This window comes from Lactuca sativa, chromosome 7, assembly GCF_002870075.4.
Source record: "Lactuca sativa cultivar Salinas chromosome 7, Lsat_Salinas_v11, whole genome shotgun sequence".
Taxonomy (NCBI): domain Eukaryota; kingdom Viridiplantae; phylum Streptophyta; class Magnoliopsida; order Asterales; family Asteraceae; genus Lactuca; species Lactuca sativa.
The window spans coordinates 175,292,659-175,318,304 of record NC_056629.2 but is presented as its reverse complement, the minus strand read 5'-3'; the positions used below and the strand labels follow the sequence as shown (position 1 = coordinate 175,318,304).

The 25,646-nt window shown below is 39.8% G+C and overlaps 1 protein-coding gene across 1 annotated transcript; it reads right to left on the bottom strand.

The window, feature by feature from the left end:
- Positions 1–15,206: 15,206 nt before the first annotated feature.
- On the bottom strand, positions 15,207–16,168 carry LOC111902886 (uncharacterized). The gene is made up of 2 exons (XM_023898697.1): positions 15,772–16,168; positions 15,207–15,685 (listed from the first exon to the last, which is right to left on the bottom strand). The coding sequence occupies exons 1-2, from the start codon at positions 16,166–16,168 to the stop codon at positions 15,207–15,209; spliced, it is 876 nt and encodes a 291-aa protein (XP_023754465.1).
- Between the last annotated feature and the right edge of the window lie 9,478 nt (positions 16,169–25,646).

Genomic DNA, 25,646 nt, shown 5'->3' with positions numbered 1-25,646 from the left:
CATGGAATTGCATCAATTCACTTTTGCCTAAGTAACTAGGATTGGGAATTTTTAAGAAAATATTTAGTTACTTTAATAATTCATTATACTTATAATGGAAGGTTTCGTCATATCCTACCCGTTCGGCTAACGACCCTCCACTAGTCAAGAGTACGGTGGGTAAGAGTGGATACCCATTCAATCGCCATTTTATAGGCAATTTCCTTAAACACCCCTTATAGACCAGCTTCGTGAATGAGGCCTACTAACGGTAAGACTGACTTTTACTCATACATATATATATATATATATATATATATATATATATATATATATATATATATATATATATATATATATATATATATATATATATATATATAATGTGACTTTTAATGTTATGTATATAGTATAGGGTGTATTTTACACTTTTAAAATATTAGGTGGTCAAATTTAACAATTATACTTTTAATTCAATTAAATTTTAAACCAAAAACATTATGGATTTATTAAACCTCTTTTAATTATACACATTAATTAATTAATAAAACCATAAGGGTGTGATTTGAACTTTTTCAAAACAATACTAGGGTTTTAGAATTTAACATTCTTAAATTAAACCTTTAATCAACTTTTAAATTCCAAAACTTGAGGGCAAGTTTTGAAACATTTCAAAACATTAGGGTTTAGAATTTAAATATACATCAAAATTAAACAATTAATCAAAATTTAAATTCCAAAACTTGAGGGCAAGTTTTGAAACCTTTTTCAAAACATTAGGGTTTCAACTATTGAAATTTCAAAACAACAAAACTTTTGAAGTCAAATTTAAACTATAAAACCTAAAGGGGAAAATATGAAACTTTTCAAAGCACAGGGATCAAATAACAAATAATCTAAATTAACATTTAATCACATAATTATCCATATTTGATTTATTTAATGAGTTCTTGCAAAACAATTTGTCAATTTAATCAAAATAATTAATCAATTGTCACATAAGGAAACAAATATTTTATTAATTGATAAATATCTTCAATTAGATCAAGAATATAGTCAAATATATCATAAAATTGGATTTATATTGATCTAATATGATAAGGCAACTATCCTTAAGCAAAAACAACAAGAAATCCCGGTTTTCCCTCTCACTAACCAGCCGACTCGTCGAGTCAGACATGGACTCGTCGAGTTCATCATGAACTCCGCGAGTTCATCTAGAAAACTCGGCGAGTTCAGCCCCCAGAAACACAAAATCGAATTTTTTTCAACATACAAAGCATCAATACAATATAAAACCAATCTAGTCTCTGATACCATTGATGGGTTTTGGTCCTAAGAACATCCTATGTGCTCATACAAACCCTAATGCTTGGATCTAGGTTTCTCTATTGTACATGCAAGTTATCCAAGACTATAAACCCTAATTCTAGCATACAAGTAATCATATTAACATGAGAATAGGTTTATAATATTACCTTGATTGTTATGTAGCAATACCAATCCCAAATCTCCTTGTATTGACTTTGGAAGGCTTAGAGTCACAAGTGTCACTCCTCTAATGGTTCACAAACACCATAAGCAAGAGGATGAAGAGGAGAGAGGATGGAGGCTGCCCAAAACATGTTCTAACCCTAGATGAGAAGTTCCCCACGTTTTTGAGCCTTAAGGGTTCTATATATAGTGAGGCTATTAGGGTTATCTCACAAGGAAACCCTAATTTGGTTGCTTAAGCCCTAAGCAACCCATAGACTCCTTTAATCAAGCCCTTGGACGATTTCCTTATGGGTTTCCCATTAGAATTCATCCACCCCTTGATTCAAGACAATCCATGGCCCAAATTGCAATTATCTTATAATTACAATTCCAGTCCCTTAAGTTTAATTAATCTCTTTTAGTCACAAAACTAATTACCAATTAATTATTGACTAATATTAATTAAACAATATGATTTCTCCTTTAATATATTATTCTCATAATATATTAATAAATCATATTTAATCCTTTCTCTCCATAATTCATCCTATCAAGTTGCTTTGGTGAAGGCAACCCAAAATGACCATGCACCATCGGGTCAAGTACATACCAAAATAGTTATGGACTTAGACACTAATCCAACAGTTCCATCACATCGGGTCATTCCCTTTCGAACCGGGAGTACCTGAAACCATAACATAAACTGCAAGCATAAAGCTTAGTGAGTACCCCCAAAGTACCACATACCAAACACACAACTGGGTTTAACCCTAGGGTATAAACCAACCCAATATGCACATATGGGCCCCGCCCTGCGGTGTATTTCAACCTAAACAACACATATGGGCCCCGCCTTTGGGTCTATTTCAACCCGATCATGTTGTAGTGGGCCTCGCCCTAGGGTATATTTCAACCCAAACATAGTTATAGTCGGCCCTGCCCTAGGGTATATTTCAACCCAACATACAATCCACATAATACAATCATTCCAAGTAACACAATAATGGGTCGACATTGGTGCCTTCGACCCATGAATACAGTAAGAAACTTCACCTCACAAATAGATAAGTAACTGAATAGCACTCTACTCTAGGATCAACGCTACCGATCACCTTAATAAATTCCAAGACACAAAACTCAGCATATAGGTCAAAATACCTAAAATACCCCTAGGTCAAACCCTAGAAAAGTTGGTCAAAGTCATCCGAGTCAAACGGGCTGGCTCAGTGAGTACTCAGGGGGTACTCTCTTTGTACGCGGGGCGTACTACACAGTTGAACGAGGATTGGGGAGCTTACCTTGTACGCGTAGCGTACCCCTCCGTACGCCTAACATATGCGGTTACTCACCACCTTTCCTATTAAGTGCATAATTCCATAAGCACTCACGTCCAAAATTCAGATCCAGGCTAAAGACGATGTTCGCAACCATAAAGTTTGCAACTTTATGGTTTAGCAAGAATATTAAGACCTTAACTCCAAAGAAACCTAGTATCTTAACCTATTAAGACAATATTACACATGCATAGAGAGAGACTAATGACCAAAAACACAACTTTATGACTTAACACCCCTCAAAACCTCTGAAGGGACAACTCAAATGCCTTGGAGTACCTTCTACTCACAAAGACCAAGTTTGGGACAAAAAGGGGAACAACTTTGAGCTAAAACTAGATCCATAAGATTTCTACACCAAGGTTGAAGCTTTTTATCTCCATAAGTTGCAGTGGGGAACAAGATGATGGATCCAAAGCCTTAAGTGAAACACTACAACCTCAATGCTCTTCCTTCTACTCCAAAAGCTCCAAATGGCACCAAAAATGGCTCTACAAGCTTCGCAATGCACTAACTCTGTTTATGGTTTCGAAATGAGGAAGGAGGCTGAAGATAAGAAGGTGCATGTGGCCATAAGTGTGTTTAAATAGGGTCCAAACCCTAAAACTTAGGGTGTGCACTCTGTCTGCGTACGCCCTGCAACCAACATAAGCGTAGCATACTAATGCGAACCCGGGTATGCCCTGCGTACAAAGGTGTACGCCCCGCATATCCAAGCTGACTCCAAAATTATGAAATTGCCATTGGGGACTAGTCTTGCAAATAAATCACAATTCAAGGGTTAAAACGAATACCTGAAAAATTGGACGTTACAGTTATCTTTGTGGATGATTATTCTCATTTTACTTGGTTTTATCCCCTAAAAACAAAGACATATTTTTATTCGGTTCTCTCTACATTTATTAAACTTGTCCAAACTCAATGTTCACAAAAGATAAAGGTTTTCCAAAGTGATGGTGGATCCAAATTCGTGAATCATACTGTTCGTAATATCTTTGAGGATAATGGCACATTTCATTGTTTCTCTTGTTCATACACACCTCAAAAAAACAGTCGTGCCGAAAGAAAACATCAGCATACTATTGAAATGGGTCTTTCTATGCTTTTTAAAGCTCGTACTCCCACAACTTATGAGGTGTATGCTTTCAGTTCTACAACATTCATCATCAACCGTTTACCTACCAAGTTTTTAGATAATATGTAACACCCTGATCTTGGTATGTTTCACTTTTGCCCTTCATTAATTTAAAAGTTTCATTTTAGCCCTTAGAGTAGTACGTAGGGCGTATCACTTGGTACGCTTAGCGTACTCACTAAGAAGCCAGTAGGCGGCGCATACCATGTGGTATGCTTAGCATACTAGCTTGATAAGGATCGGGACACCGGGTGCGTACGTTCGGCATACGCTTGTGTACGTTGGGCGTACGCATGGCTTCTTGAAACCCTAAAATGGGGGTGTTGCACCTTAAATATTCATCCTTAACCTTTAGGGTTGGCCTCATTTCTTGTCTCTAAACCTCCAAAAAACCATAAACGTCCCCTTAGCCTCCATTCTTGCATCCTTGAGCTCTTGAAGAGAAATTTGTGTTGATTTGGTCCATCTTTGAAGAACCTTGAAGTGAGTGAAGTTCATAGCTTGGTGGGAGACTTGAGATCCACAAACCTTCATCACATTGCAAGCTTCCTAAGGTATCAAGTTCAAACCTTGACTAGTCAATCTCTAGTTTTCTTTATGGATGGTTTGGCTCACTTTTGGTCCTTTTTGCATGGATTTATGATTTGGGACGATTTGAAGGGACCATTTCATTAGATTTGACCTTGTTAGAGGCTTCCTTGGCATAAAGATGCCAAATTTATGGGGTATTAGTCAACATTCATGCATTAAGCCATTTATTAAGACATTTCTAAGCTTAATAGCTTCATTCAACCGTGCATGAATGTAAAGTTAGCAACTCTACGTGTTAGTTATGCTCATGGAAATCAGATCTATGTTTTGGGGCCTTATCTTAAAGTATTAAGAGCTTAATGGGAGTAATAGATTAGCACGGGAGTACGCTGGGCTTACAAGCCAATATAGGTAGTGTATAAGCCCCAATACGAGTACGCTTAGTGTACAGTTGGGTACGCCCCACGTACTCAGTGTGTGGCCTTTGCGGTTTTGGGCTTCAAGTTGGGCCACCTTTTGGGCTTAGATGCTTGGGTTCTCTTTGGACCATCTGAGTGCTGATGTTTTGGGCCAAGTGAAGGATTTGGCTTTAGGGCAGGGTCCAAGTTGGATTTGGGCTCAATTTAGAAAATTAGGCCAATTATAGGCCTTGGATGGTTATATTGTGAATGGACCTTTTTGGATCAAGATTGGCCCTGGGTCTTAGCCTAACTAAGTAAAGGGTAAAACGGTCATTTACCCTAATGATGGACTGTTAACTTAAATTGTAATCCAAGTATTAATTGGAAGATTATTATGTTGTGATAGTGCGGGGGGATTTTAGTGAGCCAGCAGTCAGAGACTTTCAGTTGGATTCAGCTGTGTGAGGTGAGTTGTCCTCACTGTACTTTCGGGTCGAAGGCACCAATGTCGGTCCTTTTGGATTATTATCTTGGTTTATCGTATAATGTAGTGATCTATTAGATCTGTATCCTAGTAGATAGGATGATGTTATGCTTAGTGATCTGTAAGATCTGTCTGATTGTTATTGGTTGGTTATTGTATGATTGTTTGTTATATATATGTGTGTCGACACAGTGTATGTGTGGTTGGGTTGAGGCGGTCCTGCTTTGTACAGAAGGTCAATAGACCCAGGGCAGCCCGGATAGACTGCAGGCCAGAGGGGCGTACCAGTCAGGCTGAAGGCTCGGAGAACGGTCCAGATAGGCTGAAGACCCGGTCAGGCGGTCCAGTCATACTGAAGGTTCTGTATGCATGATGTTTGTTGTTATTATTATGATTATATGTTGTGTTGGTACTTTGGCAAAACTCACTAAGCTTTGGGCTTACAATTTTGGATTATGTTTCAGGTACTTTAGAGGATCGCGGAAAGGCAAAGGCGTGATCGTGCACCTCCTCGTGTTTGTTTTTGTGATTTTGGGAAAACTCTAATATTAGACATGTTTTGAAAACTATTTTGTAAACAATGATGCATTTTGGGTTGTTTAAAAAGTTTAAATTTTTCATGAATTTTATGGATGTTATAAGTTGGTATCAGAGCCTTGGTTTGAGTGAATTGGAGGAACAATCATGCAAATCCAGTCTCAAACTAAGGAAAAACAATTCTTAAATGGTTTTCAAAATAATCAAGGAGGATGCAAGGTGTATGACCAGTCGGAGCCAATAAGTGACCCCAAATTACCACACTATTATTTGATATGGTGATATGTTAGAACATCATGCTAGTGATAGGCTAGGGATCTTCAGGAACTTTCATGATAGAATTTCCTGATTATATGATGCCTAATAGCCTAGGGTTCTTCCATATATGAAATTCACATCATTACTGCATTTTCTTAGTGTATGTGTTATGGTCATGCATAACCAAGATACCATAGATTGGGAATGTTTGGTTTGGCCTTATTTCCTGTTCTTGTTTGATGAAGGGATTAGGGTAGGATCAGATATTTGAATGTTTATAGGGTCCAGTGTTATGTATGGATAGCATATACGAGTGTTGCAGGGTTGGTGGAAGTTTCATGGATGAGTTGTTAGGGGTTAGTCGGTCAGTCTCATGATGTTTAGTCTTCCTCTAGGGAGCGAGCATTGTGGAAATTAGTATGCTAGTATGTATTGTTAGGGATGTTGTGATGATCCTCTAAGACAAATACGGGTAGGTATGGAAGGGAGTATGGGCCCGTACTACTGAAAGCACAGGACTCGTACACATAACAAGGAAGTCAAAACCCCCTAGGGCTTTGTTGGTAGTTGGTTCCCCTGTTGATATGTATATTATCTGATATCTCCCTGATTTATTTTTAGTATGGTGGTGACGAGACGTTTCGAGGCAAAATTTGGGCCAGGATCAGGAGCTGGCAGCCAGAATAGGGCCGGCTGTGACTGAGGACCGCATCAGAGAGATTATCATTAAGGGGGTTGTGACTATTCTTCGGGGGCAGATACTGGAGCTTTTTGGGTCTATCAAGACCACGATGATGGATTTCTTGATGGTTTATGAGCATATCCAGAATCCTATGTAATTATGAAACCCTAATTGCTTTGGATCTAAGTTTTTCACAAATTGAGCATGCAGATTGAATACCAAAGCAATAACCCTAGAAACTAGCATACAAATCGAAATTCATGTATAAGTTTGGTTAGAAGATGATCTTACTTGTTATGTACTAATAATAAGACAATCTTGAAGACACTTGACCCATGAAAGCTTAGTGCCCCAAATGTTGCACCTCTAATGGTTCACAAACACTCTATGCAAGAGGATGAGAGGAAAGTCTTAGAAAATTAGTTAGGGTTAGGAACCATATATTTAGTCCGAAATTCTAAGGGTTTGGGGGCTTTATATAGGGCTAGGTGGCTTAATCTTTAAGCTGGACTTGAATAAGGAAACCATAGTTCCCATCCAAAAACCCAAGCAACCAATGGACCTTCCTTAAGGAAGCCCTTGGACGAAATCATAAGCCTAAGCCCAGTTTTACAATTATCAATGATTTGAAAAACAACCCCTCCATTATTAATCAGTTCCTTTAATCCCAAAATTAATCCCAGATTAATTTCTGATTAATCACGAATTAATAATATGATTTCCAAACAATATATTAATCTTGTAATATATTAATAAAATCATTTTGAGTACCAATTTATTATTTCAAATAATAAATTATACTTTGTCTCCACTAGTCATCATGTCAAGTTGCATGAGTGAAGGCAACCCAAAAGAACCATGCTACTATCAAATCAAGTACATACCAATTATAGTTATGAGCTTAGACACCTAATCCAAAAATCTCCCACTTGGATTGTAACAACGTAAATTTTCAAACCAAAATTTTCATTTTTAAAACGCATAAAATCTCATAATATATTTCTCAAAAACATAAATGTTTCAAGTCTCAACACAAATCCACATAAAAATGTCACTATCCCATAATCATCCACATAGTCTCGAATCGGTGTGTACAATCAAGCTGACGCCTTCCTGCGATCCTGAGAAGTATCTGAAATACATATCACACAGCATGGTAAGCACAAATCTTAGTGAGTTCCCCAAAATACCACATACACAAATAATAAGCGTCTCATGGCTATAACTCAGCATGGACCCTCCGGTATCACGGATCGGTATGGACCCTCTGGTCATGTGTCTCGTTGAAGACACTCCGGTCTCACAACTCAGGTTAGACCCTCTGGTCCTGTATCTCGGTGAATACCCTCCAGTCTCACAACTCAGTTTGGACCCTCTGGTCCGATCTCAGTAAAACACAGAATAAAATAGCATATATCACAAAGACAGAAATTCACAATATCACATAACTCAATATAAGCACATAGGACCCTCCGGTCGATAACTCAAATAAGACCCTCCAGTCACTCAGTATTACCACTCAGGTGAGTATAGTGAGAAAACTCACCTCGTAAGCAAGTAAGGAAACTGGATACCCCTCGAACAGCCTAATCTCCGCCTACACGTAATAAGCATCTCGAATTAACACTTAAAGATCACAACTTTATATAAACTCATGCTAATCCCTCTCTAACTCTTGAGATGGGTAAAAGACCATTTTACCCCTCCATGGCCCCCATAATCCCTGCCTTGACCAAGTCCTAAAGTTAACAGAAGTCAACACTCGATTCAACTGCCCATGTTTACCTGACTTGTCGAGTCCACCTATGTAACTCTTCGAGTCCCCATTGTTCCTCAGAACATCGCGAAAACCCAACATAACTCGTCGAGTTGTCTCATCAACTCACCAAGTTACCCTTGTCCAGACTCATTGGGGAAAACCCTATCCGACTGGTTGAGTCCCTTGAGTCAAATTCTCATTCAGACATTCTAAGGCATAACCCATGCCCCATAATCTAGATATGACTTCCTAAGGCTCGATTATCACGTAAAGCTTCGATCTTTACGCTCATGCAAGGCATATTTGCTCCATAATGTTGATTCAAGCTCCAGCAAGGGTTAGATGCACAAGATCTTATCTCTAGCTCAATAAGGTTCAGGTCTTTGGACTCACAAGACCTCCTACACTCCAGATCTGAGGTTTCAACCTCAAATCATGCTCAAAGGACTCAAATGACACAAAAGGGATGGGAGATGTAACATCGTGAAATTTACAACCAATTTAAACTTTTCAAAAACAGCCCATATTCATTAAGTTATTTCAAAAAGATTTCCAATTTATTTATTATCAGAATATCCCAGGACATCAACATAAAACTGAGGAGCGGTACGATTACGCCTTCGCCTTGCCACGATCTCCTGAAGTACCTGAAACAATACACGGAAACTGTAAGCCCGAAAGCTTAGTGAGTTACCCCCAAAATACCAACCACAATACCATACACATATCATATCGTATCATAAACAGAACGGCCATGCATATCGAGTCTACAGTATGACTGGTCCGCCTGCACCAGGCCTTCAGTCCACTCGGTCCACTCTCTCTCCGAGTCTACAATATTACTGGTCCGCCCGCATTGGGCCTTCAGTTCACCTAGTCCACTCTCTGAGTCTACAGTATGACTGGTCCGCCCACACCGGGCCTTCAGTCTATCTGGTCCACTCTCCGAGCCTCGGCACGTCTGGTCCGCCCTCTTGGGGCCTTCAGCCTATCCGGACCGCTCGTCGGGCCTTCGGTCTAACTGGTCCGCCCTAGGTATGTTGGCCTACAGCACAAAGCAGGACCTGCCTCAACCCAACCCCAGTCCAACAACCAAGTGCACATAAACATATAATCATATAGCAATTCACAACTAATCAACCGATCTAGTAGATCACATAACATAGCAACATCCTAACCAGGATACCGACCTAACCGGTTACTAACATAGCATCATCCTATATACCAGGATACCGACCTTAACCAGGTCTCTAACAGATACCATCCTAACTACCAGGATGCATACATAGAAAAGCAATAATATAACAAACAACTACCTGGATTACCATCCGATAAAGGGCCGGCCTTGGTGCCTTAGACCCTGTCGATATAGTGAGGATAACTCACCTGCAACTGCCGACTTGAAGAAATAAAACCACGCTGCTCCGACCACCAGCACGAACTCCACCACTGATCATTACCAAATAACCAAAACCAATAAACACCAATAATTACCAAAATACTTAGGGATGTGAAATTGGTCAACCCTTGGTCCAAGTTAAAGTCCTCAGTCAAAGTCAACCTTCCTGGTTAACCCTGCTTACCGAGTCATCCCGTCGACTCGTAGAGTTCCTTTACTCAGAACTCCCATAATACGACTCAACTCGCCGAGTCGCCCCAAGACTCGTCGAGTCCAACGATCTTAGAGTCCCATCCTGCTTAACTCACCAAGTCGTCCCTCGACTCACCAATTCGAGGCTTAACCAGAAAAGGTTTGGGTTCCACTACCAGACTCATCGAGTCCAAGAACAGACTCGCCGAGTCCAAGGAAATCTTCAACAGACTCGCCGAGTTGTTCTTCCACTCGCCGAGTCCAAAACGTGACATCTTCATTCAGAAGATTTTTGGCCATTTCATTGCTTCCAATACATAGATCTGGACTCCTAGGGCCAGATTCACACGTAAAGTTTCCAACTTTACATGCATGCAAGGCTCAACAAGCTCTAATCAAGCTACAAGGAGGTTTTGGGACAAAGATACTCTAAATCAAGCCCTTTGGTTGATGCTTTAAGCTTCCATGAATCACTATTAACCTAGATCTGAAGTTGCAACTTCAGATCTAACCTCTAAACCTGAAATAGATTCCAATCAAGTTAAAATTCCCAAAACAACAACCAAGAATGGATCTAGAAGGAGAAAACTCAAGGTAACGACTTGTTACCTCATAAATGTGCCCAAGAAGGAGTAGATTCCGGATCTACAATGATCCTCCGAAGCTAGCCTCTTGATCTTCTAACTTTCTCCACTTAAATTCTTCTTCCAAGCCTAAACTTTAACAATGGAGGCCCACACACACTAATTAGGGTTTCTGGAACTCAAATGGGCAGTAAAGAGGCTGAGGGTGGCTATAATGTGCTTTATATAGGGCACAACTCCCGGAATTAGGGTTTTCTCCCTTCAGCACCAACTCGTCGAGTCCACTTCCGACTCGCCGAGTTGGTCACTTAACACATGACCAGAATTACGACTCGACTCACCGAGTCTATCCATCGACTCGCCGAGTCAACCTTCCTTATTTACACTAAGAACCCTGAACTTGCACTTCTGGACTCGGGGTGTTACAGGAGAAAACCCTAGAAACTCCCTAAACCAAGATCTCATAAGGAAATGATCAAGTTAGCATTTTTTTATCTCCAACTGAAGCAAAACTCTGATGAACCTCTAGATCCAAAGCCTCCTCTTGATCCAAGCTTTGATACTCTCCTCTTCTCCTTCAAAAGTGCACTAATAACCACAAGATTAGCTCCTCTCTCACTCTCTATCTCAAGTGGACGATTAGGGTTTTTCTCAAGGGTGTAAGGTGATTGGTGAGGCAGAAATGAGGGATTAAGGCCCCCTTAAATAGGTCACAACCACTGGGATTTAGGGTTTCCTCACACAGCGCCAACTCAGCGAGTCGGCTCTCTGACTCATCGAGTCAGTCATTAAACCCACGTGACCAATACAACTCTACTCGATGAGTCGGACACACAACTCGTCGAGTCGCTCATTAAATTCCAAAAATAAATAAATGTAATGCATGGGAGTCGGGATGTTACAATTCTCCCCCACTAGAATCAAACTTAGCCCTTAAAGTCAGGCTCCAGAAATAACTCTGGATACTGCTCACGCATCTCGGACTCCGGCTCCCAAATCCACTCGGACCCCTTCTGATGTTGAAACTGGACCTGAACCAGGGGCGCCTCTTTGTTCCCCGAAACCATCACTTTCCGATCCAAGATCGCTATCGGCCTCTCAATATAATTCAGGATCACATCCACTTGAATGTCCTCTATGGGTACCGCCGTCGTCTCATCGGCTACACACTTCCTCAACTGAGACACGTGGAAGGTGTTATGAATCTGACTCAACTATGCAGGTAGATCCCGCCGGTAAGCTACCTTACCCACTATGGCGATCACTCTGAAAGGACCAATTTATTAGGGCCCCAGCTTGCCCCGTTTCTTGAATCAGATCACCCCTTTCCATGGGGATACCTTCAGGACGATAAAATCTCCAACCTGTAACTCTAGCTCAAATCGTCGCCGATCTGCATAACTCTTTTGGCGACTCTGAGCTGTGAGTAACCTCTATCTGACCTGCTGAATCTGCCTGGTAGTCTTTAGCACGATCTCAATACTACACATCACTCGTTGCCCTACCTCTCCCTAACAGATGGGAGTACGACACCTCCTCCAATATAAGAGCTCGAAGGGAGGCATGGCAATACTGGAATGGTGGTTGTTGTCGTAAGAAAACTCAGCCAAGGGAAAATAGGTGTCCCAACTTCCTCCGACGTCCATAACACATGCACGTAGCATGTCCTCGATCGTCTGAATCATCCGTTCACTCTGCCCGTCTGTTTGCGGGTGGTATGCGGTACTAAAATGCAACCAGGTACCCAAATCCTCATGAAATTTCTTCCATAATCTGGAAGGAAAACGCACATCTCGATCTGATACTATCGAGGCCGGCACTCTGTTGGAATAATATTCCTTAATGATTGATAGATTCAAGCAGAAAAACAATAAATGAAACAATAAAGAACATAACAATGGTTTGAACGATGTTGAATGATTAAACTTTAACACCCTAGAAGAGCTCGATGAAGAACTTCGACAATAGAGGTGCTTAGGGTTACAATGCAAAAGATAATCAATGACTAGCGTACTAAGGCATACATGCATGCACTATATATAACACGTAACCCTAATCTATAATCACGGTTGCACAGGCCCAATACTGGATATACAAAAGAATAGCCCATTACGCAACACATAATACCCACCAATCTCCCCCTTTGCGTCAATGGAGCTGAGAGCTCACATTAGTTGATCTGCAGTAGACTTCTTGATAGTCTTGAACACGCTTGGTATGATGGCCAAAAGAGTTTGTCGAAAAGTGATGTACCACCGGAGCATGTCTGTGAAGTTCTTCTTATCAGACTCGGAATTTGCCTTGCACTGATGAATGATATTGATGATGTGTTCTAGGCAGTCTGTAGAGAACATATATAACACGTAACCCTAATCTATAATCACGGTTGCACAGGCCCAATACTGGATATACAAAAGAATAGCCCATTACGCAACACATAATACCCACCAATCTCCCCCTTTGCGTCAATGGAGCTGAGAGCTCACATTAGTTGATCTGCAGTAGACTTCTTGATAGTCTTGAACACGCTTGGTATGATGGCCAAAAGAGTTTGTCGAAAAGTGATGTACCACCGGAGCATGTCTGTGAAGTTCTTCTTATCAGACTCGGAATTTGCCTTGCACTGATGAATGATATTGATGATGTGTTCTAGGCAGTCTGTAGAGAACATATATAACACGTAACCCTAATCTATAATCACGGTTGCACAGGCCCAATACTGGATATACAAAAGAATAGCCCATTACGCAACACATAATACCCAACAATCTCCCCCTTTGCGTCAATGGAGCTGAGAGCTCACATTAGTTGATCTGCAGTAGACTTCTTGATAGTCTTGAACACGCTTGGTATGATGGCCAAAAGAGTTTGTCGAAAAGTGATGTACCACCGGAGCATGTCTGTGAAGTTCTTCTTATCAGACTCGGAATTTGCCTTGCACTGATGAATGATATTGATGATGTGTTCTAGGCAGTCTGTAGAGAACAAAATTTTGTCCACCAGAGCAAACAAGAATCTTTCACCTTTGGCTCTTGTAAACATCACTGTGAGGTGAGCAGAATCAATTTGACCGAGAGTCATTTTGTTGACATCTCCTGGCTTTGCAATTGGCTTCACCGTTGGTTTCTTCCTCATGACATTCGCCACCTCTTGATGCATCTTCGCAACTTCGTGGATATAAGAGGCCAACATCCTTTTCAGATGTCCTAAGATTGGTTCATACTTTGTTGCATTAGAGAGCAAAATATTGAAGAGCAGAATCCAATCATGAGGATTCAAGTTAGGAAGATCTGCCATGGAGATAATAGAAACTGAGTTACTTGAACCTCGGTTTATCCTGAAAGAGACATTAACAAACTTCCCTGCAGACGATGGTTTCAACACCTTGACCGTAGTAATTTTCTGAGCACTCCAGGTCAGGTACTGAGGCTGACTGAACTCAAGATAAAAATCAATAAGTTCACGGTCGACCTGAGGATGGGGTGAAGGAACTTCAACTGTCGGCTCAAAACAATGAAAAACGAATGCCTTTCGAGTAATAGGCATGTCGAACTGCGAATCCCTTGTATTCTCACAGTCAAAGGAGGTTACAGAAGGGAACAACATCTTCTTGCAACTTAATGCATCATCCTCTTCTTTCTTCTTCTTTTCTCTTGCCTCAGCTTCCTTACCAATTCGAAGATTTTCATCTATCTCCTCGTCCCTTTTCTTTTGGTTCAAGATCTCAGAAATAGTTTCTTGATCTTCGGCATCTTCATCATTTTCTCCAATAACATGCTTTTTCTTTTCTTTGACACGAGAACCCGAAGCTAAATTATCCTTCGGTTCGGTTTTGACCTTCGGTTTAATTGGAATAGGTTGTGGCTTCTCTTCTCCCCCTTGTTGCGGAGGAACAATTCTCTCCGAAACACCCTTCATTTCTCGTAAGATTTCAAGTGAGGGAAGGAGTTTGGAGGTCAAATGATTCCGAATGGTTAGCGTGAGAATGGGATCATGAGCCTAAAGCACATTATGTAAATGAGACAGAACATCCCCAACACAACTGCAAAAAATAGCTCTTTCGGTTTTTAACAAGGAAACTTCACGTTCTGCTTTGGCCAGTTCGGCTTTCTATACCGCATTGAGGAGAGTCCGTTGAGCAAGCTCATCTCTGAGTTTCCTTTCCTATAGAAGATCAGCAGTGAGCTTTTCGAACCGAGAGTCAAGAGTAGTCAGAAAGGTCTTGTTGTCAGCAGAGATGTCGGAACGGACAGTCTCAAACTTGGTCTGCTCGACTTGAAGGGATTGAGAAAGCGAATCAATGGACTCTGTGATCTTGGTAGCATTTGAATCAGCATGACCCTTGAAAGAGTCAAGAAAAACCTTGGAGTCATGGATGAGATCTTTAACATCAGATGTGGCTCGTTTACATAGAGAAGTAGAATCATCCATAGCAGCAGTACATTTGTTGATGGATTATGTATATTCGTTCAGGGCTATATCCCTGAATGCTTTTAGAACAACATCATTATACTTTGTTGTCGAATCGAGTAGTGAATCAAGCTTTTCGTGAATACTGTCGATTTGCTGCTTGGTTGCTGGAGCAGATTCATCTTCCTCGTCGGGGATATGGTAGGGACGATAGTAAGTAGAATCAAATTCAAATTCAGCTCCTCCAAGAACTGGATTAGAACCACTAGAAGGAGTTGGGGAAATGGGCTCTGTTGTGACTTTAGGAGGTTCTTCAGTCTTCGCCCCCACATCAGATGTGTTGACATTTACAAAAGAATCTATGGTTGAAGTGATGATAGATGTAGTGGTGAAGGTTGGTTTGGAGAAAATTAGAGGTGGTAATGGGGCAGTGGTGATGGGAGTAGAACTGACAAGCGGTGGTGGAGCAATAGTAGAAACAGGTGGTGATGAAGATGAGGGTGGAGTAGCAATGGTAACCTGAACTGTTGTCTTGGGTGGAGATGGAGGGGTGTTGGAACATAATCATCAACAATTTCCACCGGAGTTGGAGACCGAGGAGGTGTATTACCCCGAGGTAAACCTTCATGTTGCTCTTCCTCATCGTCACTTGCAGACTGCTCATCCTTCAGTTCGGAAGGTGAAGGTGAAGGAGTGAGTTTTCTGCGAGCCATTTTCTTGACTTTCTTTGGAGTAGAGGAATCACCCTTGTCAGTTTTCCTTTTCTTTGACTTAGTGGGTTTGGAAGAGGGCTCTTCAGTTGCTTCTTTTTTAACAACAGCTTTCTTCCCTCGTTTAGCAGGTTTCTCCACCTCGTCTAATGCAACTTGCATCTCTAGAGTTAATTTTCGTGGACTCTTTGGAGGAAGCAGTTTGTAATCAGAGATGAGTTTACTTTCCTGAGAGACAGACCGGTACATAGTTTCCAGAATAGAGCCTTTGTGCAAAAATTTGGTTGGATCAGCCATAATGATCTTTTAGGTATGAAAGGAGGAAATAGAGGAGAGTAGAGAGTCTTCATGACCAGAACATTGAGGGAGGTTATTGCCCTTTGAGCAACGATGGTCCAAAAATGACCACAGGAAATTTCAAAATGCTTGGTCGAGGAGGACAGACTTTGTACCAGTTGGGACCATATCAATGACCCGTAGTCCAGTTTGATTCCATTGTAGATACCGTACAGGATCGTCATGAAGCATTTGTTTGATCCATCAGATCCACCAACACGCTCAGCCAACCCCTTGTGAAGAAGGGTGAGCAACCCATTCCATTATGGAGGTAAGCAAGATTTCTTGAACTTAGTGAATGTGGTAAGTGTTGTATTAGTGTCTAAGGCTGTAACTATATTTGGTAAGTACTTGACCGGGTTGTGCATGGTCCTTTTGGGTTGCCTTCACCATAGCAACTTGACAGGATGATTTGTAAAGAGAGAAGAGATATTATTGTTAATATAATATGAGAGTAATATATTAAAGGAATATTAATATTATTTGATTGATATAAGTCATATATTAATTGAGAATTAATTGGGTGACTTAAAGAGGTTAATTGAATAAAGGGGCATAAACTGTCAAATATGTGATAGTTGTGTTTTGGGCTAAGTATCCTTATGGATATTAGGGTGGACGGATTTTAGGGTTAGGATACCTTAAAATCATCCAAGCCTCATATCTAGGAGGATCTTTGGATTGCTTAGGGCCTAAGTTATTCAATTAGGGTTAAGGAGTATCTCATAGTATAAATAGACCCTTTCGGTGAGGGAAATCAGTAATATACTTGCAAGGAAGAAACCCTAGAGCCGATTTTATCACCTCCTATCTCTCTCTCAAGATCATTCTCTTGCTAGTTGGTGTTTGTAAGCCATTAGAGGAGTGACAATTGTGACTCTAAGCTCCAAGAACAAAAAGTTTCAAGCAAGCAACTCAAGGTATTGTTCTAGATCCGATTTCATGTGATAAGATTCAATTGTTTACACTAGATCTAGATATGTAAGCCTTGGATACAATGCATGTTCAATTAGAGAAACCTAGATCCAAGCATTAGGGTTTGCATGTGCACATAGGAAAGTTCTTATGGCTCAAACCAATCAGTGGTATCAGAGCTTTGATTGATTTCTATTGAATTGATGCTTTGGTTAATTGCTTGTTGCTTAAAAAATTCGATTTTTATGCTTCTGACTGGTGAACTTGGCGAGTTCCAATGTGGACTCGGCGAGTTCACAGAGGAACTCGGCGAGTTCTAGCGCCAGAAAGAGGAGATTTCGGGATTTCTTGCTGTTTTGCTTGAGGATACTTGCCTTAATTGTTTTGGGTCATTAAAATCCGAATTTTATGATATATTGGAGTATATTCTTGACCAAACAAAAGATAATTACCATTTAATTGAATAATAATTTCCTTATATGATAATAATTGATTATTTGAATTAAATTGGTGAATTGTCTTGCAAGCAATATTGATTAGATCAAATTTAAATTATCTAATTGTTGATTTGTATTGTTTGCTATTTGATCCTCATTTTTTGAAAAGTTTAAAATTTGTCCTCAAGTTTTGAAATTTAAGTTTTGTGATTAAAAGTTTAATTTGAATAATTTAAATTTCAAACCCTAGAATTTTACAAGTTTAAAATTCAACTATATACTATTATATTATTACAAGCTTAATATATATATATATATATATATATATATATATATATATATATATATATATATATATATATATATATATATATATGATTTAAAAGTGCTAGTCTTACCGCTAGTACGCCTCATTCACAAAGTCAGTCTATAAGGTGGGTATAAGGTTGTTGTCTATAAAATGGCGCTTAATGGGTGTACACTCACACCCACAGCTTGCTTGACTGGTGGAGGGTCGTTAGCCGAACGGGTAGGATAGGGAAATCCTCTCCTCATTAATAAGTATAATGAATCTATATAAAGTAATTAAATGTCTTTCACAAAATTCCCAATCTTAGTTACTTTAGGAAAGTGAATTAATGCAATCCCATGAAATTACATTTTGCACCCTTGTTAAGAAGTTAGTGGAGCGTGTGTGGTTAACCGGCACACTAATTGGTTCTAAGAAAAGGTGGCAAAGGGTGATTCATTGTTTGTCATAGTTCGATGTAGCGTGTATGGTTTACCGGCACATCAAATAGATGACTGTAACAATGAAGGCACCATGTAGATTTGCATGGTTATTGACACCCGCTTTGTGATCCTTGGCATCTCAGTCACAAACTAGAGGGGCATATCGAGATTTAAACATGCTATTGAAAAGTTCAATGAATCTCAAAGAAATCTAGTAATTCTCAATACATTTAAAAACTTAAGCTTGTGTTTTTCATGGTGAAGAATTAGTGAATCGTTATTCACTTACCTCCAAATTATTTGCATGTTGGATCACAGCATCCCTTTTCTAATGTGTAAATAATGTTGTTGGGTCCTAGCCCTAATTTTCTATTTTAGGTGTTAATTAGGGACTTAACTCTAATCAAACTTTGTTCCTTTCTATTTGTAGATGTCTAACGCGAACAACGCTGCTGCTAGCTCATTCATGCTAATGAGCCTTTGTCAAAAAGTGACTTTTGACGGATCGAACTTTAGCGAATGGATAAGATACATTCGCACGATCGCGCGTTACGAGGACAAAGAGTATGTTCTCAATGAGAAGCTCGAGAAGATCAATCCAGAAATTGCTACTCCTGAAAAAATGGTTGTTTTTGAGACCCATGACCGTGATGCAACGAAAGTCCATTGCATCATGCTAGCCACGATGAACTCCGAATTCCAAAAGTCCTATGAGGACATGTATCCTTATGAGATGCATCTAGACTTGATGGAGAGATACCACCAAAGTGCGAGGCAAGAGCGCTATGAGATCATAACGAATATGATCACTTCTAAAATGGGAAGTGGAGAGTCTCTAACCGTGCACTTGCAAAAGATGCAAAGGTATGTTGATCATCTTCGCAAGTTGAATGTCAACTTTGGGGAAGATTTGGCTATCGACATTGTTCTTCACTCCTTGCCCTCATGCTACAACCAATTTAGGATGACCTACCACATGAACAAGGAAGAGGTCACCCTAAGCAAACTCCAAGGGCTCCTAAGGACTGCTGAGAGCAACCTCAAGGACAAGGCTGTTGCACTACCTCCCAATCCACCCACTGCTCCTGTTTTGGCTATTGGGCAGGGAAGGGGCAATAAGAGGAAGGCTTCTTCAAAGAAACACTGCAAAGGAAAGTCCCAAGATGGTTCCTCTTCTAGTGGGACCAAGTTTGATCCTGCTAAGCCTAACCCAAACCCAAAGGAGGCAGAGTGCCATCATTGCCATAAAATAGGGCATTGGAAGAGAAGTTTCCCGGAATATCTACAATCCATCAGGGATGGGAAGATCAAGCCATCTTTCGCAGGTATTTACACAATTAAATCTAATGATTCATCTCATGCTATTTCTTGGTTTCTTGATACAGGATGTGGTTATCACATTTGTTCTGATTTGCAGGGACTAGGAAGAAATAGGGATGTGGAGCGTGGAAGAATAAATCTAATCATGGGGAACAGAAGATCGTTGCCTGTGACCAAGATTGGAGTGTATTCTTTAGTGCTTAGTAATGGATTGAATTTAGATTTAAATAATTGTTGCTACTCACCAGATATGGCAAGAAACATCATTTCTTTTCATGGTTTATTTAGAAAAGGATTTAGATACTCATTTAATAATGAGAATGGTTCGATTTATGCTTATCTAAATGGTGTTTTATACTTTGAAGCAATGCCTTGTAATGGAATTTATGAAACTGTTATGGTTGTAGATAACCTAGGAAATGATGTGTTGTGTATGGATTCTTCCAATAGTATGGATAGAGCATCTTTATGGCATTGTCGTCTTGGACATGTCAACAAGAAGCGCATAGCCCAACTCCAAAAGGATGGAGTGTTGGAGTCATTCGACCTTAGGGAAGATGACACGTGCGAATCTTGTTTACTTGGAAAGATGACCAAGTCACCCTTCACTGGCACTTGTGAGAGGGATGAGGGTTTATTGGATCTCATACACAACGATGTGTGTGGGCCCTTTAGATCCACCACAAAGGATGGGAATCGCTTCTATGTGACTTTCACCGATGATTATAGTAGATATGGGTATATTTACTTAATCAAGCACAAGTCAGAAACGTTTGAAAAGTTCAAAGAGTTCAAACATGAAGTGGAGAATCAATTGGGCAGGAAAATCAAGATGCTTCGATCCGATCGAGGAGGAGAGTACCTAAGTCTTGAATTCCACGACTATCTCAAGAAATGTGGAATACTTTCGCAATTGACGCCACTTAGGACACCACAATTGAATGGTGTGGCAGAAAGGCGTAATCGAACCCTGTTAGACATGGTTCGTTCTATGATGAGTCGTGCTTCACTACCTATCTCATTCTGGGGGTATTCCTTAGAGACTGCCGCCTATATCCTTAACCGAGTCCCTAAAAAGAAGGTTGCCAAAACACCTCACGAGATGTGGACAGGGAAAGCTCCCTTGTTGGCACATATCAAGGTTTGGGGCTGTGAAGTTTTCATAAGACGAGAAACTCACGACAAGCTTGAACCTCGTAGTGAGCGGTGTATTTTCATCGGCTACCCGCAGAAATCCTTTAGATATCTCTTCTATAGACTGAGTGATAATGTTGTCTTCGTTGCGAGGAGAGGGGTTTTCCGAGAGCGAGAACTCATAAGCCAAGGATACGATGGGAGGTAAATCGATCTTGAAGAGATTCAAGAGTCGAGTGATAAAGGAACCTCTAACTCTGGCGCTCAACCCGAGGAGGAAACTCTGGTTAAACCAATTGACGAGTCCTTACCTCTTAGACGTTCTGAGAGAGTTAGAATTCAACCCCAGTTTTATGGCTTTCATATTACTACCGAAGAGGACACGTATATTAGTGATGGTACACTAATAAATCTAGATGAACCTAATAGCTATAAGGAAGCCATGGCAGGCCCAGAGTCTGCGAAATGGAAAGAGGCACTGGACAGTGAGATTCAGTCCATGTATGACAACCAAGTTTGGAATTTGGTTGACATGTGCCCGGACGTAAGACGGTTGGGTGCAAATGGATCTTCAAGAAGAAGACTGATGTGGATGGGAATGTACACACATATAAAGCACGACTGGTTGCGAAGGGCTTTACACAAACTCCCGGAGTTGACTATGATGAGACCTTTTCGCCAGTTGCTAAGATAAAGTCTATTAGGGTGATGTTAGCCATTGTTGCATTTCATGATTATGAGATATGGCAGATGGATGTCAAGACCGCTTTCCTTAATGGGAAGTTGGCTGAGGATGTTTACATGGCTCAGCCAGAGGTTTTTGTCGATTTGAAGCATCCCAATAGAGTGTGCAAGCTTGAGAAGTCCATTTATGGACTTATGCAAGCATCTCGCAGATGGAATCTTTGCTTCGATGAGAAAGTCAAAGAGTTTGGATTTGTACGAAGTGAAGATGAATCATGTGGATACGTCAAGTCCAGTGGGAGTATAGTTAGCTTCCTTGTTTTGTATGTCGATGACATACTGCTCATAGGAAACGACATTCCGACTCTGCAGGAGGTTAAGTCCTAGCTCGGGAAGTGCTTCGCTATGAAGAACCTCGGAGAGGCTTCCTATATTTTGGGAATAAGGATAGTGAGAGAACGAAGTAAGAGACGAATAGGACTTAGTCAGAATACTTACTTGGATAAGGTACTAAAAAGTTTTAGTATGGAAAACTCGAAAAAGGGAGAGATACCAATACAGATTAATGCCAAATTGAGTAAGACTCAAAGTCTGAGTACAGAAGCCGAGATAGCTGAGATGAGCCGAGTACCCTACGCTTCCGCAGTTGGCTCAATCATGGTTGCTATGACTTGTACTCGCCCTAATGTGGCATTTGCCTTGAGCATGGTCAGTAGATATCAAGGGAACCCTAGCAGAGCTCATTGGATTGCGTTCAAGAATATACTTAAGTACCTTCGTAGGACCAAGGAATTGTTTGTTAGTCCTCAGAGGGAGTGATGACTTAAAGGTGTGAGGGTATAGTGACGCAAGCTTCCAGGCCGACAGGGACAACTACCGTTCGCAATCGGGCTGGGTCTTTACCCTTAATGGAGGAGCAGTGACTTGGAAAAGTTCCAAGCAAGAGACCGTAGCTGATTCAATGTGCGAATCAGAGTACATTGCAGCAAGCGAAGCGTCAAAGGAGGCGATGTGGTTGAAAAACTTCATTGGTGACCTTGGAATTGTGCCTCCCATAAAGGAGCCTATGGAAATTTTCTGTGATAATGAAAGAGCGGTTGCCTTGACCAAGGAACCGAGGGATCATGGTAGATCTCGGCATATCGATAGAAAATATCACTTTATTAGACATCGAGTAGAAGAAGGACACCTTGTAGTAAAGATGGTATCATCAGAGGATAACCCAGCAGATCCGCTTACGAAGGGACTGAGTAGGGTTAAGCATTTGCAGCACGCTAGGAGCATTGGGCTGAAAGATGATATTAGTTTAGATTAGATAGTTTTAGAAACATGTAATAGATAAATGTAATTGACATTTGATGATTAAATAAAGGAGTATTATTTATAAGTAAAGCTACTGTCTTATGTTAATTGTTTAACTATTGTTTCACTTTGCATGTTTTGACTTCCTGAATAATTGAGTTATTAAGAATAATCGAATTATTCGAATGGTCCACAATCATTCATATGTTGGAAGTAGGTATGAAAGAAGATTTTCATGAATTGGTGTGTAGATTGTCTAAAAGGTATTAGACATAGCAAAGGTTTGCTGCAACGTTCATGAGTGCTTATGAACAGGTGTTGAGCATTGGAATAAACCCGCGCTTGCTGGAATCACTTTATGGAACATAACGCAAGTGATCGCAAGACGATAATATAATATGGTCTTAAAACCAAGATATATGGTTTATTATGTATTAATTGGTTGTGCATTGACAATGTGAAACCGCATCAGTTAATTGATGTCATAAACGCATTGTTGTGTATAGTTGATTAGTAAATAGTAAATACATATAAGTCGAAGTTTATCTGTTACATTTATCCTAAGAGGGTAAAGGCGATATCAGGGCCCCTCGATGATTTTGATTTGACTTATGTGTCGGGCCTAGTCAGGACTGAATTGATGTGTTCAATTAAGTTCTATGTCAAATGAATATGAGATCGAGAAACCAACTGCTGCACATTAAGTTCCATGAGATAGTCCACACAATATCTAAACAGAGGACTGTACGATCCCTTATCTAAAGGACAGGATACTGATAAGATTAGAGTTTGACAGCGTATTTGAGAGCTACGATTGCTAATCGAATTGTGTTTGCATATATAGTTACTAGACTTATCCAAGTGGGAGAGTGTTGGATTAGTGTCTATGGCTGTAACTATATTTGGTAAGTACTTGACCCGGTTGTGCATGGTCCTTTTGGGTTGTCTTCACCATAGCAACTTGACAGGATGATTTGTAAAGAGAGAAGAGATATTATTGTTAATTTATTATGAGAGTAATATATTAAAGGAATAATAATATTATTTGATTGATATAAGTCATATATTAATTGAGAATTAATTAGGTGACTTAAAGAGGTTAATTGAATAAAGGGGCATAAACTGTCAAATGTGTGATAATTGTGTTTTGGCCTAAGTATCCTTATGGATCTTAGGGTGGACGGATTTTAGGGTTAGGATACCTTAAAATCGCCCAAGCCTGATATCTAGGAGGATCTTTGGATTGCTTAGGGGCTAAGTTATTCAATTAGGGTTAAGGGTGTAACCCTAGTATCTCATAGTATAAATAGACCCTTTGGGTGAGGGAAATCGGTAATATACTTGCAAGGAAGAAACCCTAGAGCCGATTTTATCACCTCCTATCTCTCTCTCAAGATCATTCTCTTGCTAGTTGGTGTTTGTAAGCCATTAGAGGAGTGACAATTGTGACTCTAAGCTCCATGAACAAAAAGTTTCAAGCAAGCAACTCAAGGTATTGTTCTAGATCCGATTTCATGTGATAAGATTCAATTGTTTACACTAGATCTAGATATGTAAGCCTTGGATACAATGCATGTTCAATTAGAGAAACCTAGATCCAAGCATTAGGGTTTGCATGTGCACATAGGAAAGTTCTTATGGCTCAAACCAATCAGTGGTATCAGAGCTTTGATTGATTTCTATTGAATTGATGCTTTGGTTAATTGCTTGTTGCTTAAAAAATTCGATTTTTATGCTTCTGACTGGTGAACTTGGCGAGTTCCAATGTGGACTCGGCGAGTTCACAGAGGAACTCGGCGAGTTCTAGCGCCAGAAAGAGGAGATTTCGGGATTTCTTGCTGTTTTGCTTGAGGATACTTGCCTTAATTGTTTTGGGTCATTAAAATCCGAATTTTATGATATATTGGAGTATATTCTTGACCAAACAAAAGATAATTACCATTTAATTGAATAATAATTTCCTTATATGATAATAATTGATTATTTGAATTAAATTGGTGAATTGTCTTGCAAGCAATATTGATTAGATCAAATTTAAATTATCTAATTGTTGATTTGTATTGTTTGCTATTTGATCCTCATTTTTTGAAAAGTTTAAAATTTGTCCTCAAGTTTTGAAATTTAAGTTTTGTGATTAAAAGTTTAATTTGAATAATTTAAATTTCAAACCCTAGAATTTTACAAGTTTAAAATTCAACTATATACTATTATATTATTACAAGCTTAATATATATATATATATATATATATATATATATATATATATATATATATATATATATATGATTTAAAAGTGCTAGTCTTACCGCTAGTACGCCTCATTCACAAAGTCAGTCTATAAGGTGGGTATAAGGTTGTTGTCTATAAAATGGCGCTTAATGGGTGTACACTCACACCCACAGCTTGCTTGACTGGTGGAGGGTCGTTAGCCGAACGGGTAGGATAGGGAAATCCTCTCCTCATTAATAAGTATAATGAATCTATATAAAGTAATTAAATGTCTTTCACAAAATTCCCAATCTTAGTTACTTTAGGAAAGTGAATTAATGCAATCCCATGAAATTACATTTTGCACCCTTGTTAAGAAGTTAGTGGAGCGTGTGTGGTTAACCGGCACACTAATTGGTGTTTGTAAGCCATTAGAGGAGTGACAATTGTGACTCTAAGCTCCAAGAGCACGAAGTTTCAAACGAGCAACTCAAGGTATTGTTCTAGATCCGATTTCATATGATAAGATTCAATTGTTTACACTAGATCTAGAATTGTAAACCTTGGATACAATGCATGTTTAGTTAGAGAAACCTAGATCCAAGCATTAGGGTTTGCATGTGCACATAGGAAAGTTCTTATGGCTCAAACCCATCAGTAAGGACCTCAGTGTATCCAATCTCATAGAACATCGAGAACAATTGAGT

What these genes read in the sequence shown, in the direction of transcription:
- LOC111902886 (XM_023898697.1), bottom strand. Translation starts at nt 16,168, where the DNA reads ATGGCTGATCCAACCAAATTTTTGCACAAAGGCTCTATTCTGGAAACT. An exon ending in ACATGAAGGTTTACCTCGGG is followed by an intron (nt 15,686 to 15,771) that starts GTAATACACCTC and finishes CCAAGACAACAG; the next exon opens with TTCAGGTTACCATTGCTACT.